Source organism: Xiphophorus maculatus, chromosome 21 (genome assembly GCF_002775205.1).
Source record: "Xiphophorus maculatus strain JP 163 A chromosome 21, X_maculatus-5.0-male, whole genome shotgun sequence".
NCBI lineage: Eukaryota > Metazoa > Chordata > Actinopteri > Cyprinodontiformes > Poeciliidae > Xiphophorus > Xiphophorus maculatus.
Window position 1 is genome coordinate 10,461,361 of NC_036463.1, and position 15,760 is coordinate 10,477,120.

General features: G+C 36.3%; 2 protein-coding genes across 4 annotated transcripts in view; one reads left to right on the forward strand and one right to left on the reverse strand.

Moving 5' to 3' along the window:
* Positions 1-988: 988 nt before the first annotated feature.
* On the reverse strand, positions 989-14,904 carry LOC102216564 (cystatin-A-like). 2 transcript variants are annotated; one of them, XM_023326247.1, is made up of 3 exons: positions 14,866-14,904; positions 1,955-2,056; positions 989-1,342 (listed from the first exon to the last, which is right to left on the reverse strand). In XM_023326247.1, exons 1-3 carry the CDS (start codon positions 14,890-14,892, stop codon positions 1,199-1,201), a joined length of 273 nt encoding a protein of 90 aa, XP_023182015.1. In that variant the 5' UTR covers positions 14,893-14,904; the 3' UTR covers positions 989-1,198. The 2 variants fall into 2 exon arrangements, with proteins under 2 accessions (XP_023182015.1, XP_005797896.1); XM_005797839.2 differs by lacking the exon at positions 14,866-14,904 and adding an exon at positions 2,130-2,310.
* arfgef1 (ADP ribosylation factor guanine nucleotide exchange factor 1) overlaps positions 9,865-15,760 on the forward strand; it is a 56,067-nt gene continuing 50,171 nt past the window's right edge. The window contains exon 1 of one of the 2 annotated variants that reach the window (XM_023326244.1): positions 9,865-12,403. In XM_023326244.1, the coding sequence (XP_023182012.1) occupies positions 12,280-12,403 (124 nt within the window). In that variant the 5' untranslated portion in view covers positions 9,865-12,279. The remainder of the gene's footprint in view (positions 12,404-15,760) is intronic. The other variant, XM_023326246.1, reaches the window with a different exon arrangement.

Genomic DNA, 15,760 nt, shown 5'->3' on the forward strand with positions numbered 1-15,760 from the left:
GCTTTCTCAGAAGGGTTAAAAGATAAGAATTTTCGCAATCCTTTGGCTTGCTGGCAAATTTTCCAATCCTGCCATTCAGGTGTCATGACTCTTGTTTGATGTAGCACAGAATCTGAAATAAACAAAGTGTAAATGGGAACTGAATATACAGTGGCAAAAAAAAGTATTCACTCCCTCTAGCTGAACCTTGTTATGAGTGGGTCTCTCATTGTCATAAAGCTTTGACAGGTGAAGAACTCAGACAAATCTCAGCTGCTGAAGCTTGAAACACTTTCAACACAGTCACAGTCACAGTCAAATTTGCTGTGCATCATGGTCAAACCGTTATTATTAGTAGAAACTTCATCTCATGAATTATTTTAATATTATGATTAGGAAGACAGAAAACAGTAGGATTAACAATTCTTTCTGATTTCGTAGCACTTATACTGTAGATCCTGGCTTTCACCAAGGCACAAACTGACCAGAACCCAGACGGAAAAGATGAAAAAATTAAATAAACTGTGCTGCTTCACAAGAAGCTCAGAAGATTAAAACATATGTTAGGACAAAATTCAAGGGCTCAAGATTTAGACTATTTATCTAGAAAGTTCAAAACTACAATCACATTGAAGCAACAAAATGAAGGGAAATGTCTGAATTGGATGGTTGACAGATACATACAAGTATCTGATAATATATGTTAACACAGTGGTTCTCATTTTCATTTAATATTTCCTTTTTCACTGTTTCATTTATTAATTGTTATAAATTTAACTGTATTGTAGATTGTTTTTCTTGGGATATGTGTTTAACAAGATTTCTTGTAATACAGAAATTTTTTTTGAAGAACCTGACTTAATATGAGATACAACATTTAATTTCCCTTTCAGATCATAAAATTTGTTTTTAATTTGAACTAAATTTGAATTCAAACACCAGAGACAAATATGATGCATACATTTTGTTTATTGAGCCATTTTATGACATTTGATGTAAAGCACTTTGAAATGCCTTGATGCTGAAATGTGCTATACAAATAAAATTTGATTGATTGATTGATTGATTGATTGATTTGACATCCCCAAGTGATACAGACATTTGACTCGTCCTGTATTATAACCAAGTATTGTTGTAGTAATCTCGCTTATAACAATACAAAGACATTTTCCTTTGAAGCAGCCGTCTGGAGGAAGCTGGATCAGGTAGTGTTTTCACTTTAGACGAAGGGCGTGAACGGTTCGAGAGGATCATCTCGTTTGTAGCCGTCCTGTGCTCCCTCAAATTTGATTTCAATTGTGTTCCCCATCAGAGGGCTTTGGAAGATCTGCAGGTGGATGAAATTGTTTTCTCCCACCTGAACCTACAGAGAGAACAGAGAGGAAATTATTTTCTTAACAGGACAGAGGCTGTATTGTTGCAAGTTTCCAGCTAAATTTTATTTGGATCACGTTTTCATCCTCATTATTTAAAAATTTTATCTTACAATAAAGCTTTCAGTCTGTTTCTTACAGTGAAGATACTTTTCTTATCAACATTTTCCTTCTTTCTGTTTATTTGATGCACATATTTTGATGTTGTGTTATTTGTTTTGGTCTAGTTTTAATCCAAAATATCTTAATTCATTTAAGTGGCACATTAAATGTATTAATGTGCCACTTAATTAAAAAGTGGCACATTTAATTAAGTAGTAATTAACTGAAGGTAATTACTACTTGTAGTCAACTGAAGGTACAGTAAATGTATTTGATTATCATAAAACATCTTGGAAAAAGTTTCCTCTTTGAATACATTGAGTCTTCTTAATACTGTACAGTAAAGTTGCTGTATAAACAAATAACCAACAAAAATAAAATAAACCACAGATAAACATATTATGTTTTACACTATCAAGAAATGGCAGCTGCATAATATTTGTTTGTTCATATTGCATGGTTTTAAATAATATAGTATAATAGAAATCATTGCTTATTACCTTGATGACATAGTTTACACCTGCCACAACTTGTGTCCGGTATTCAACTGCTTTGAATTCATTAAACTTTCTGTTGGTTGTTGCCTCTGAAATGTTCCACATCTGTGTGAAAATCACATAAAAAGAAATGTTAGAACAGAATTCTTGCATTCTTTTAAACATTGAAGAAACTCACCCAACTAGAAAGCATAGAAATTTCCCCATCAGCGGGCCTGGGGTCTTCCCAACCTCCAACCAATATTCCTTTACTCATTACTGCTTTTAACAGAGAAGAAACGTATCTGCTGCTATCAGGCTCAAAAGCTGAACATCAGTTAGTTTCTAAGCTTATTTATACTGTAGGTGTTGTGCAAACAGACTAGAAGGTACTTCCTGATTGATGCAGAAGGCTATCCACCCTGAGCCTGCTTCTGCTGGGTGTGGCTTCCTGTTAAAATTTAACTTTTGGCCACTGGTTGTGGCAGGAACTGCCACTGGAAATTGAATACATGGTATTCAATGGATCTTGTATTGAATACAATGGCCCCGTATTCAATACAGGGCCATTGATGCCCTGTATTCAATGGCCTTTAATATTTCAGCTCTGTTTGGTCCACTTTTTCTCTGTGTCGCTCTTCAGCTGTGAGTTGGTAACATTAAATACACACGTTGAAGGTTAACGTTGAAGAAATAATGGTGACATGCTGTCCCCTAGCATGTCCATTCCAAGAGTCAGAACTAAACACGGTGAAGCAGCTTTTAGTTTTTATGCTCCAACACTCTGGAATAAGCTTCCTGCTCACTGTAAGACTGCCCCTACCTTGAGTTTATTTAAAACAAGGTTAAAAACCTTCTTATTTGACATTGCCTATTCTTAAATTTGTATTTATTATTATTATTTTTTTATTTATTTATTTTTTTAACTATATTCAAATTTGTAATGTTTATTTTGTTTATTCTTATTCTGTTGTATGTTGTTTTTAACTTCTTTGTACAAGCACTTTGAATTGTCTTTGGCTGAAAGGTGCTATATAAATAAAGTTGCCTTGCCTTGCCTTGCCGTAGTGGCGAATGAGAGATTTTCCTAACACAGAAAGATCGTTGGCTAACAAATCGGATGATCTCCAAGAACTGACAAGAAACGATCCCTCCAAAATCACATCAAGTAACAGCAGCGACATAATATCTGTTTGTTCACATTGTCCATCCATCCATTTTCTTCCGCTTTATCCGGGGTCGGGTCGCGGGGGTAGCAGCTTCAGAAGGGAGGCCCAGACTTCCCTCTCCCCGGCCACTTGTTCCAGCTCCTCTGGGGGAACCCCAAGGCGTTCCCAGGCCAGCCGAGAGACATTGTCCCTCCAGCGTGTCCTGGGTCTTCCCCGGGCCTCCTCCCGGTGGGACCTCAGCAGAGAGGCATCCAGGAGCCATCTCAACTGGCTCCTCTCGACGTGAAGGAGCAGCGGCTCTACGCTGAGTCCCTCCCGGATGACCGAGCTACTCACCCAATCTCTAAGGAAAAGCCCAGACACCCTACGGAGAAAACCCATTTTGGCCGCTTGTATCTGCGATGTCGTTCTTTCGGGCATGGTAGACCCAAAAACGTTGTCCTCCAGGTAAGGGTTGTTTACTGTTTATTTCGGGACAAATTGCTGCAAACCCACTGAATTGATTGACAGGTGCGCGCCTGACATTCAAAGTGCGTAACATAGGTGATGAAACACCCCATGGACCCCCCACCTCAAAAATGAATCCGGCGCCGCTGATTACCAGAGGAATAAAGAGTGTACTGTACTGCAGACGTAGTTTCAGACGTAAGGGAATCTGTAATGTTATGCTCAATTGTTTATGGGAACCTCATGAAGATTAAAAAAAAAAAAATTGATTTTAACAAGAAATATTTTTTTTTACATATGCATTTTTTTTTATTTTAACCTCTTATAAGAAAGATTTACATACTGTTGTTAAAGACATAATCAAATTATTTTATAGTAAGAAAGGTGATGACAGAAATGTTGTAGAGTGAACTTTAACCACAAAAATATGGGTTGTCCTGTTCTGACATGAATCCTCCTCCCAGTCTTTATCCAGAGAACTTTCTGTATAAATATTCTCCAAATATAAATGCAATGTTCCTGTCAGCAATGATACTGTGGATAATCAATGCTTTATTGTTGAGTGAACAGGATCTAACATGATACCACATGATAGATAATCTATTGATAGAAACCAGTAAAATCCATTTCCAGGGGACTGGAAGATGTGTCTACAAATATTTCACATCTGAAGATTATGTAGATGGAAGATGTTTGAATTAATAACACAAATTCAGCCCAGAACAAAAGAATTTGACAGGTAATGGAAGTGTTTTAAAGTGAAAATGTTTGCAGATTTAAATTCTAATAATTAACCTTTATATCCACTTACAAAAATTAATACTATCAGCAACTTGAGGATGCTTATTTATGAGAACTTCCCTTTTTTTGACAATAAGAAATATTGACTTATTAGAAACGGATACACAAATTTATTTAAAACTAACACCAAAAGAAGTTGAATAAAAAATTTGTTAGGTTTTAAAGCTTTACAACTATACAAATAAATGAAAGTTTTCCACTTCTGAAGTCAGTAAAGTTGTATATTCTTAAATTAGTTCCTGAAAAGCAAAACTGAAAAACAAATTGTTTTGCGACAAAATGAAACTAACTCTAAGGCTCAGTCATTTATTCTGAAGATGGAATAAATGATAATTACTTTTATGTAGTCCAGGTTTACTGGGTGTGAAGTAAGCGTTTTGTGCAGTTACAATGCCCCCTAGAGGCCAACTGGGAGATTCTTGTCTCTCTTCAGCCCACACAAACATCAGTGTCCGGGGTTAGCCACTTTTATTTCAAAGGTGGATCTAGGGGGGGCAAGAGAGGGGTAACTACTCCGACCACCCCCCAAATCCAATCCATCCCCACATCTCCCCATCCCCCAATCGCTGGTCCAGAAACTTTTTGTAGCAAATAAACACCATATTAATTCACCAAAAACACACATCAATATAGGCGTGATCTTTCCGTGTTCTTTTCTACATTAAGATTAAGAAAGAAATGCTGTAGAGTGAACTTCAACCAAAATAAAATGCAGGTTGTCTTCCTGTTCTGAAATTGACCATCTTACCAGTCTTTATCAGTACCTTGTATGTTAAAATTTTCCAACTCAACAAATGTTGAGCAGTTCAGACTGACAGCAGACAACTTCCCTTTTTTTCATGGACAAATTATGACATTTCTGTTCTTTGTTTAAGTCTAACTTGTTTCATTTTTACACAGGTGAAGACAAAAGTAGAGGAAATGACCAGCAGGAATTTGAAAGAATTTAAAGCGTTTGCCTACAGGGAACTCAAGATTTCAGCTTCCTCCACATACCAAGTGAAAGTGAATAAAATTCTGATTTTGTTTTTTATTTAGAACCAATTAGGGTAAAGATAGATGTATGAAAGCGAGTTTGAATTGTGCCTTTGATTTTCAAAAACAAAATAGCCAGATAAGTATAGGAGATTAAAGATTAAATTCTTTATTTCTTTAGATATTTACATGCAGAAATGGATAGAATGGTGCTGTTCTTCAGAACACACTGCAATGATATATCATACTATTTAGAAATAAATGTTTCAAATGTTATCAAGTAATTCGGTATGTATTTTACATACCACTCCATTAGGAAGTAACTTAAATTACCCGTGTGGCTCTTCAAACAGACGATGCTGCACAACATTTTAATAAAATTATTTCCAACATGGTTCTTGCCAATCTGGTACTCTGAAAGAGCCCTTCTTTCTCTTACTCCCAACGAGCCCCTCTTATAATGAATGTCTGAGCAACTGCCCATATGGCCTTTTTCAAACATTGCCTCTGCTGACCAAACATTGCAAAGAAAGACATCTAAAGACTTTACTCTTTAGATGTGCACAGTTGATAGAAATACACCACAAAATGGGCTTCTTGCAGCTATAACTGCAGCAACAAGAAGTACATTTTTACATTTGGAGTAAATAGGGCAACACCATTACAACTGTGCCTAAATATTGAGAAAATATATGTAAATTTCTGATTTTGAACATTTTAGTAAATTATTTTGTGACATGCACTGTCATTATTGCCATAATTTAGTAAAGAGAAGTAATAATGATGTAGTAAGAAGGTGAGACCAGTAGAGGTCAGTGTGCCCTTTGTTTAAACTTGAATATTAACCGTGGCCTGTGTTTGACTAACAAGGAAGTGTAACTAGTATTAGCCTTCTAATTACCTAATTCCAATCCTCATTAAGTAGGCTGTATATAAATGAGCTGTACATGTCTTCTAGTTTACATTTATAACACAACACATATTTAAAATTAACTCATAATTATTCTGCTGGATAATTTCATGTCCCTAGCTAATTCAAGTATTACACCATGATAAAATGACAATTCAGCCAGCTTGACTTCTCCATCATGTTCTGCCATGTCGTTTAGTGGCTATTTCTTCAGCTGTAACGTGATTATTTATTATATTTTATAAGTGGGGGTGAAAGTAGAGTCGATAATGCCTCTTTCCCCATCCTCTCATCTCTTGGCTGATTGAGGCAGAAGGCTGTCCACCCTAAGCCTGCTTCTACTGGATGTTTCTCTTCATAGTCACCCTGTGCTTTCTAGGAGGGAGTGGTTAAAAGATACGAATTTTCGCAATCCTTTGACTTGCTGGCAAATTTTCCAATCCTGCCATTCAGGTGTCATGACTCTTGTTTGATGTAGCACAGAATCTGAAATAAACAAAGTGTAAATGGGAACTGAATATACAGTGGCAAAAAAAAAAGTATTCACTCCCTCTAGCTGAATCTTGTTATGAGTGGGTCTCTCATTGTCATAAAGCTTTGACCGGTGAAGAACGCAGACAAATCTCAGCTGCTGAAGCTTGAAACACTTTCAACACAGTCACAGGTGACCTGCTGTTTTCCCTTTCTCTAGTTTCCATCTTGCACAGTCATTTTGTGAGGATGAATGTGCCATGTTCCTTTTATTTCTTATTGATAGATTTAGCTGAACTGCATTTTTTTGCATTCATCATCTGACTTACTCACTTACTTTTCTGTATTTTTTCTCTGGTTAATAATGAAAACATTTTAAAAGAGAAAAAGATTACTAAAAAAAAAGGTGTGTTTTAGCTACTAACTTATTGAGGTTCTGAACTTCATTGTTCAGTTTTTACAGAACACAATAATGGACACTTTTTACTTCTGTTCCTGTTTGGCAACTTGGTTAGTTCTGCTTACCAGTGATGGAGTAACACTCTGCAAAGCTAAAAAAAAAAACTTGATATGACTTGTCTGGAATTATTTTGGATTAATAATGTTAATTTTGTATTGCATCACAACAATGTGTACTGTTTGAAATGTTAAATGTATAAATTTGAGGGGGGGACTTGGGAGAAATTCAACATGAAAATCACAGGATGGTTGTTACGCTGTATTTCTTCTAACAACCAAACAGTCACTACTGAAAATATTTAATTACGAATTAAAATTTCTTCTGTGTGAAGTTATTTAAAAGGCAGAACCTCATGGAACATTGTGGAAATTAAGCTATGTAATGTCATTGTTGACTTTTGTTTCTGTCTAGTGTTTCTCTGTAATTGTAAACCTGCACTTTTTCGGCTGGTGTGGATGAAATGGTTTTAGGATACATGGAATATCTATGAATTGTTTCATTTTTCCTGAGCTATTCTGACACATTTGGTGACGTCTACCATAACCCTTCCTGGAACCGGAGCCAGACGTCAAAGTCATTGCCAAGTTCGTGTTCAAGCACAGAAGTGTCTATTTCTAACCATGTCTATGTGCAAATGCTCCTTCATCTGTGCCTCACAATACATTAACTTTAGCACCATCTTATAGATCATGACTTATTTTCACATCCTGAAAGTTTTTGTTTGCTGGAGTCACTTGCACATATGGAGCTGCTCAAAGTTTGGTGAAAGAATTGTGATAGAAAAAATTATAATGTAAACATTTCTATATTGATTTGTGAAGGAAGGAGGTGCAAGTTGGAAAAAATGCTATCAGAAAGTAGCGACTTGGAGACCTCACAGGCCGGCACAGTATCCAGAAATTTAAAAGGCCTCTGTTGTAACCACAGGTGGCAAACTTTGTAATTCAAAAACTAAAATTCTGACAGCTGTCTGGTAAATGTCTACTCTGCTCCAGTTCAGACTGGCATGGGTTACTTAGATACACATTAGCTGTCCATTGTGTTGCTACAACTCTTGCCAGAATATTTATTTCAGTGAGTATTGACAATGGTATACAGCAACTGTGAATGGAAGCACAGTTGCTGTGATTAAGTCTCACTTAATCAGTCTGTGTTTTACTTATGAGGGTTGACCTGTAGTACAGTAATGCAGTGGGTCAAATATTATTCTGAGAACACTGTCTGCAATACCCAGGAACTCTACAAGTCGAACTTATATGGTCCTAAACGTAATTCCAAGGGAAGTGACTGATATATAATTTGTCCTAGTTCATCAGACTTGGGTTTTTCCTTCACTTAAAGCAAAGTTTATAATCGTTTCATAATCGATTTTAGTTTTTAGTAGATGACAATAAATTTATATATATATATATATATATATATATATATATTAACACAGTTTGATCTTTTGTGTGAACCTATATATCTTGATGCTGCTGTTACACATGAATTTCCCCTCTGTGGGTCAATAAAGGCTATTTCTATTCTTTATAGGGAGCTGAACCTCCAAGCATTCATTTTCTTTCAAACAGTGTGTTTTAAATTGGTTTTCATTTGTATTTCATAAAATATGATAATTTGTTGAACTTTAAAGCTATTTTATACATTTTAGGTTGTAATTTCTTACAGCTCCGTTGAGTGGTCTTACAGGAATGTTGAATTTGAGTTTAGGTTCACAGATCTTTGGTTTCTTCCTGCTTGAACCACTAATCTTGCACAACTGCTCTAGGACCATGAGAGTTGTGATAACCATCTTGTTGGGTCTGCAGAAGTGCAACATGAACAGGAAATGATTTCCATATATATGAGCAGCTTCTTACGGTTGTTAAATTTAATATTTCTCTTAGATGCTATCAGGTGAATAAGTGAGAAATGAAATGCATTATTTTCTCAAGGTTTGTTTTGTTATTTCTCATTTCTGATAAGAAATGATTGCAGAGAGTTCAGAGTGCTTTCAACAAATGTTTTTTTTTTTTTTTTTTTTTTTACAAAAGTGATGCTAGGACTTGATTCCAGACATAAACACTTTTTGAATAAGTAAAACAAATTATTTATGCCTTTCAAAATATTAAATAATATTGCATAGCCTGATCATTTTTAAATATACATATTTTTATAGGAAAACATATATTTTGTCCAGAATAACTTTCATCAACATTGTCAAGATTTTTTATGTGAGCTTAACATGATATTTTAATAGATGTGTAATAATGAAGTTTAACAGTTTTATATCAGTAGAAATTGTTATCATAAGTCATCTTTCTTGGCTGGTTATTTTTATTATAACCCAATTAAATATATATTTTAATTACGAAACTTATTACAATACCAAATTGTGTGTTTCAACAGTTTTCTTGCTTAAATTATCCAAATTTAAAGGAAAAAGTTAAATGTTTTTTGTGTGAAGGAGGAGCCCGTAGTTGTGTGTCATTAATGTTTTTAACACAAAGTTGTGTTTGATAGTAAACATTACTGGAGGCGAGTGACATTTTTAATAAGCATCACATAGACCGAATCTTTCTAATTTTACTTTCACTGTATTTTAAAAACAATTACAAAAACTACAATAGGAAAGGAGTCTTAACATTTTATCATATTTAACATTAAATTCAACAGTATATCAAAATATAAGAATTTAGCAAAAGTATGAAAACAGAAGAAAATATATTTTAACACATTATCTGCTATCTAATTTTAAAAGCTATTTGTAGTGAAAAATGAATTACATCTCCACATTTGTTTCCAGTTACAAAATCTACACACAGGTGTAACAGATAAGAGTAGAGCATCATTACTCAGCAGACAAGATTGTACTTATGAGTTTTGTGAGGGAATTAAAGAGGTCTCAGAAGAATTTGAGTGTATTAGAGAGTGCTTGAAGAAAATGTGAAACTGAACTGAACAGTGAAACATTGCAAGCTAATGTTTTGCATTACTAGTAAATATACCAAGGACTGGCTCAAAACTGAGAAATAGATGGTTATGGAAACCACCAATGAATTGCCATAGGTTTACTTCAAACAAGCGCCACAAGAAACAAACAAAAAAAACAAACATAAAGAGAAATCATCACTGGACACTGGGAAAAACTTTCCTTAGACCCATAAAAGAGACTAGATGGGTACATAAAGCAGCTAGCTGAAGATTTCAGCCAAACATTTTCCTCACAATATGCATATTTTTAAATATACATTATTCAATGGGTAATACAAAGTTTATTTTTCTGTTTAACCTGCAACTACATCATCTTATATAGAAATAAATAAAATGTGTAGACATCAATATGTTCCTGTTTATTAATAAAGAATTCAATACTGAGTAGGGTGTCCTACGTTTTTCACGTCTGAACCCTAGAACGAAAACTTCTATCGAGACTAAAGCTTCTTCAGCTCATCTCTTATTTATAGCTACAGAAAAAATGGAGCTGACTCATAAAACAGTCCTAAGTGTAAACAAACTATATGCCGCCTACGATGACCAAATCTGTGTTGTCAAACTTCCAGATTTTCCACATGTATCTCCTGTTGGACTCCGATAAAAGTTACAGAAGGCTGCAAGAAGGATCTGCTGTTAAACATATCCACAGCATGCAAAGTAAGTAATATGATTTAATAACTAAAACAATACTTGCTTATCTGTACAGTAAAGGTCTAATGGGGTGACTGGGGTGGTGGGAGTTGTGCAAGGTACACCTTGGACAGTGCTTTTAACAAACACAAACTAATTTAACCAAATAAAATTTAACCACTCAATAGAGTGAAAAAGGAATTACGTTTATTGAGATAAAGAAATGTATCCTCTTTTTTTCTAAAAAAAAATTGCTTTGGTTTTGTTGGCAGATGTCATGTCTAGAATAAAGTTACAGTTCTTGATTTTATTGCATCAAAAATGATCCAACTTTTGACTAGATAACTGTGATAGAATACATTTCTTTAAAAAAATATTTTCAATTGTCTGGGTAAAGACATGAAACACCAAAGAACTAAGTCAGAGTTCTCACTGTTTTAGAGGTATATGTAAAATATTACCAGTACACTATCACTCATATTCAAATTTATATTGGATAGAATGTGAAAAAATTCAATTTCCAATGAGTGGTTGCATTGCCTACCCCCAGTTTAAATCACTTGTAAGCATAATTATTATAGCAATAAGAATTATAATATTTGTTGAACTAGAACTCTGCAAACTGTGATTTTGCAGTGGCCTAAAATAACATGAAATTAAGTTCTGCTATATTTGGAATGGCAATGAGTAAGCCTACTTTACATTTATTCCCCAAAATATGCTATTAATAGACCACAGATGGGATGTAAACAAGGAGAGCACAATCAGGAGATGTGCTCTTCGCAGGAGCCTCAAGTAATAACTCTGTAACTCCGGTGGAACTGCAGAGACCCACCAGAAATCTCTCAATAAAATAACTAATCAAATTAAGAAATAAACTGTTTCCAGGGAGTCAAAATATTAGAAAATAGTGACATTTTTTGTTCTCTTTACTAATTAATGTTTTCTTTTATAGTATTATGAATATAACAGGGATATCATGCCAAGGTTTTTGACCACAATGTTGCATTCAAAATGCAACAAGTTAGAATATGTTGCATTTAAAACTAAGTATAATAGCCGCTTTTTTGTTGTTTTTCATTAATTGTCTCTGATGAGAACATTAAATGAGCAAAACATGTTTCAACTCACATCAAAATAAAAACGGAGAACTTAGCATTTACAAGTTTGTTGTTTGTGTTTCAGGTGAACACAGGGCCAAACTTTCTTTTATCAGGTCCCTAAACCAGAACTCGCTCCGTGCTGCCTCACCGCGGCCGCTCTCGGACGCTACGTGACGTCGTTTCCTCTCTCCCAACATGGCGCAGGAGGCAGGTCGTTAACTGCATTCTGAGGGATTTGCCCCAACCTTCTGTATTTATTCATGTGTGTCTGTTAAGGGGCTCCCGTGGCTGACATTTGCGACGGAACGCATCTCCTTTCGAGGCGGCTGCAGGCCTCCACCTTCACCCTCTCTTCCCTCCCCGTCTCCTTGGGACCAGGCACACCTCGCTCCAGATTCCGGTGCGACATGTATGAGGGCAAAAAGACGAAAAACATGTTCCTCACACGAGCTTTGGAGAAGATCCTGGCCGACAAGGAGGTGAAGAAGGCTCATCACTCACAGCTGCGTAAAGCCTGCGAGGTGGCACTGGGTAAGTTCTGCTGCTGTAGCATCTCTATGATCCCGACTTGGACCCCATTGATTTAGACGCGTCATGCAGCCTTTCACTTATTATTTATCCTGGAACAATGTCGCAGTGTTCCCCCTCGGCATCGGCGTGTTTTCCCCTCCACGTTAATAGCCCGCTACTCCCAGAGAGAGGTGTTATGATGTTGGAACCATTTGGGGGAGGAAAATAAGGGTTATTTTCTGACGTGGCGTGGACTCCGTGAAAACGATTCCGTACGAAACACGGAAATGCTGCAGCAGGACGGGTGGGTGTTTGCAACGCTGGTCGAGCCGATGCATGCGAGGCGAGAACAGGCCAAACATCGTTTTGAAACAAAGTTGATACAAACTGTAACCCCTCTAAACACTAACGTAATTTACAGAGACACATTTCTATTAAAACAACACAAATTAATTGTACTTAAGTCCCTAAAGGTGAGATATCTCCATCTCTTCCTGGAACACAGCGAGCAAGTGTCTTTGTCCTTCACTACACCTATTATTGATTTACCAGTTTAATCACTGATTACCCAGGGCTCTCCCCAGTCTCTGATGTGTTGCTACGTGGTGTGTAATTAGTTAGAAGCGTGAAGCAATATTCAGTTGACAGCAGCACCATTTTTTATTTCAGTGCCCTGTCAAGTCTGTGAAATCATAGTTGAATTTCCTGTGTTATCCACAATAACAAATTAAATAAAAAAAAACAAGAGGTAGAACAAACTAGCTCGTTGTGTGTATAATGTTTGACACACAGGAGATAAATGTTCACAAAGTATATATAGTGTATGTATTTTTGAAAATACCAAAAATGGTATGTTTATTCCTAAGTCCCGCTTTTATTTTGAAGGGATTTCCTTGTACTTTCGTTTTGATAGCAACTGCATTTTCTAGCTTCATTTGTTAGCTTGTGTATTTAGCACATTATTTGCAGAGTATCAAAGACGGATTTTGTGCGATTAATAGATTTGTTTTTTAAAACATTAGCAAAATTAAAATCTAAATACCTGTTTAAGATCAGTCCTAGCAATATGGCTCATAACTGGTGTACAGTGTCTAGCAAAAACAGACTTGTATTTGATTGGATTGTTATGTGATCGATCAAAACAGAGGGAAAATAATGATTAGTTTTCAAAATCCAGAAATAAGAATAACCAGAATAATGCTATGCGGTGTGCATTTTTTAAAAAATTAGGCACGGGGAAACATACAGGAAAATTTAACAGGAAACTGGATGGAGCTAAATGCATTGTAAAATCAGAAGAAAATTTGTTTGAATGAAGGTTCATCTTCTAGCAAGATGATAACTATAAGCCCACAGCAAGTTCAACAATTAAATTCATTACATCAAACCATTATCTTATGTCATCGCACGGGTTAAATACAAAAGCAGCCACTCTCTTTGCTTTATTTTTCTTCGGCTTAACAGTTATCAACTTCTTTAAAATGCCTTTCTGCATGACGAAATGTAGAAAGGTTTCAAACTGTGTGACTACTATTTCAAGTTGTTTGTTTCTACATTTGGACTTGACCAAATACAAAATCTTCATACTTTAACATCTCTGTTCACATTTTAAAGGGGGAAGCTGCAAATTTAAGTCAACATTGTAAACCAGACACTTCCTTTTGCCTCCAAATGTCTTAAAGACCTTTGAGAAAAATATGCAAATAGTGTGAAAGTTACTACGATACCATACTAAACTTCCCTTTTCACTTTAGGTGGAATAACATACGGTATATTCTAGAGTTTGCCCAACACCTAAATCTCAGAGTCTTTGTATCTGCTCTGCTGTGCAGAAGCAGCCTGTGCTTCCCTTTTTGTTTTTGGTTTCAGCCTTGGTAGTAACATGACACTGTCAGAGAAACAAAGCGCCCATGTTATGGAGCTACCAAACATCCTACCTGTCCTGACAGTGCTGCCATTATTCTCATGCTCAGCAGCGCAAAGATTTGTAATGGCCTGGAAGGTTAAATGCTCCATTTATGTTAGCTAAGACTTGCTCTGTTTTGCTGCACCGACCCACCCACACAAACATACATTCATCACAACTCCTCACCGTCCATGCAGCTACAGAAAGAAAGGCCGAGTCCACAAGAGTTGTTTGTGTTTAACTTGTGCTTAAAGTGTAGGATTGGCATAGTGCTGCACGTCTGATTTGTGACCTGCCAGTCCTTTTCTGAGATTAAACATCACAATTGACATCACTATGCAATTTTTCTTTGCGTGCTGCATGAAAAATTCATTTATTGCATCTATTTTACTCAAAATGTGCACATTTGTTGCAGCAAACTTCTATTAAAAGCATATCCAGCAATCGGAAGTAAGAAAAAACATTTTAGATGCACTCAGATTGTGGAAAATGAGAAGCTCTGCACCGAGTGTAGCAGTAGCATAGTAATAGTGCACATCAAAAACAACTGGGTGACCCAGTATAGTGAGTGACTTACATAATCCGCTCCTGCTCCCTGAGACATTTCAAAGAGACTGTCTTTGTCAGTCTCATCTTTGCTGTCTAAAAGTCTTCCAGTTGGAGATTGCCTCCGTGCGAAAACTGGGTTTTGTGTGATAGTTCTTACTCCCAAAACAAGGGGATTGATCTGAGAAGTTTTACCTTTGCTAGACAGTCAGGCACCCAGACTGACCTTTCTCCTTGATTATCAAAATGTCACTCCGCCGTTTCACAAGGAGTATATTATCTTTGTTTCTCACACTCTCTGAGCTGCAGCAGTAACGGGAGGTCCTTTTATCTTCGGATCAGTCAGCCAGCTCCTCAGCACGGAACAGTCTGATAGGAGAGAACAGAAATGGAGTAAGACTGACAGTTAGCTCAAAATATCAAAGGCCCCCTGGCTGTATTTGATCATCACTTCTTTGTTTTTTTTAAGCAGATTCAAACTTTGCTTCCTTGTCATTTCACAATTATGCTTTCACATGTTTACAGCTGTGGATTATTCCACTGTTTCTAAACTCAAACTCTAAAGGACGGGTTGGATTTATAAATCAGATTTGCTGAACATGCTAAAAGGGTAGAGTACTTCCTTCCAGGTTATGCCTGGGCTGAGATGGGATGATAAAATGAGTAAAATGGTGTCATGGTGCCAGTGGTTCTTGGTGCAGCGCCACCACAAGTGATGGGGTAAAAAGGTTTTTGTAAGGGTTTAGTTCGTTTGACACATTGAAGTGTGAATGCGAACAACATCAGCTGGAAATGTAACAAATGTTGTCGTTTTGGACTCCAGTTGAGTCTACTGGACTATCAAGTGTGAAAACACCCTAAAAATTGACCACCACTCAATGATGTAAAACGCCCAACTTGATATGTGAAATTATATATAAAGGACT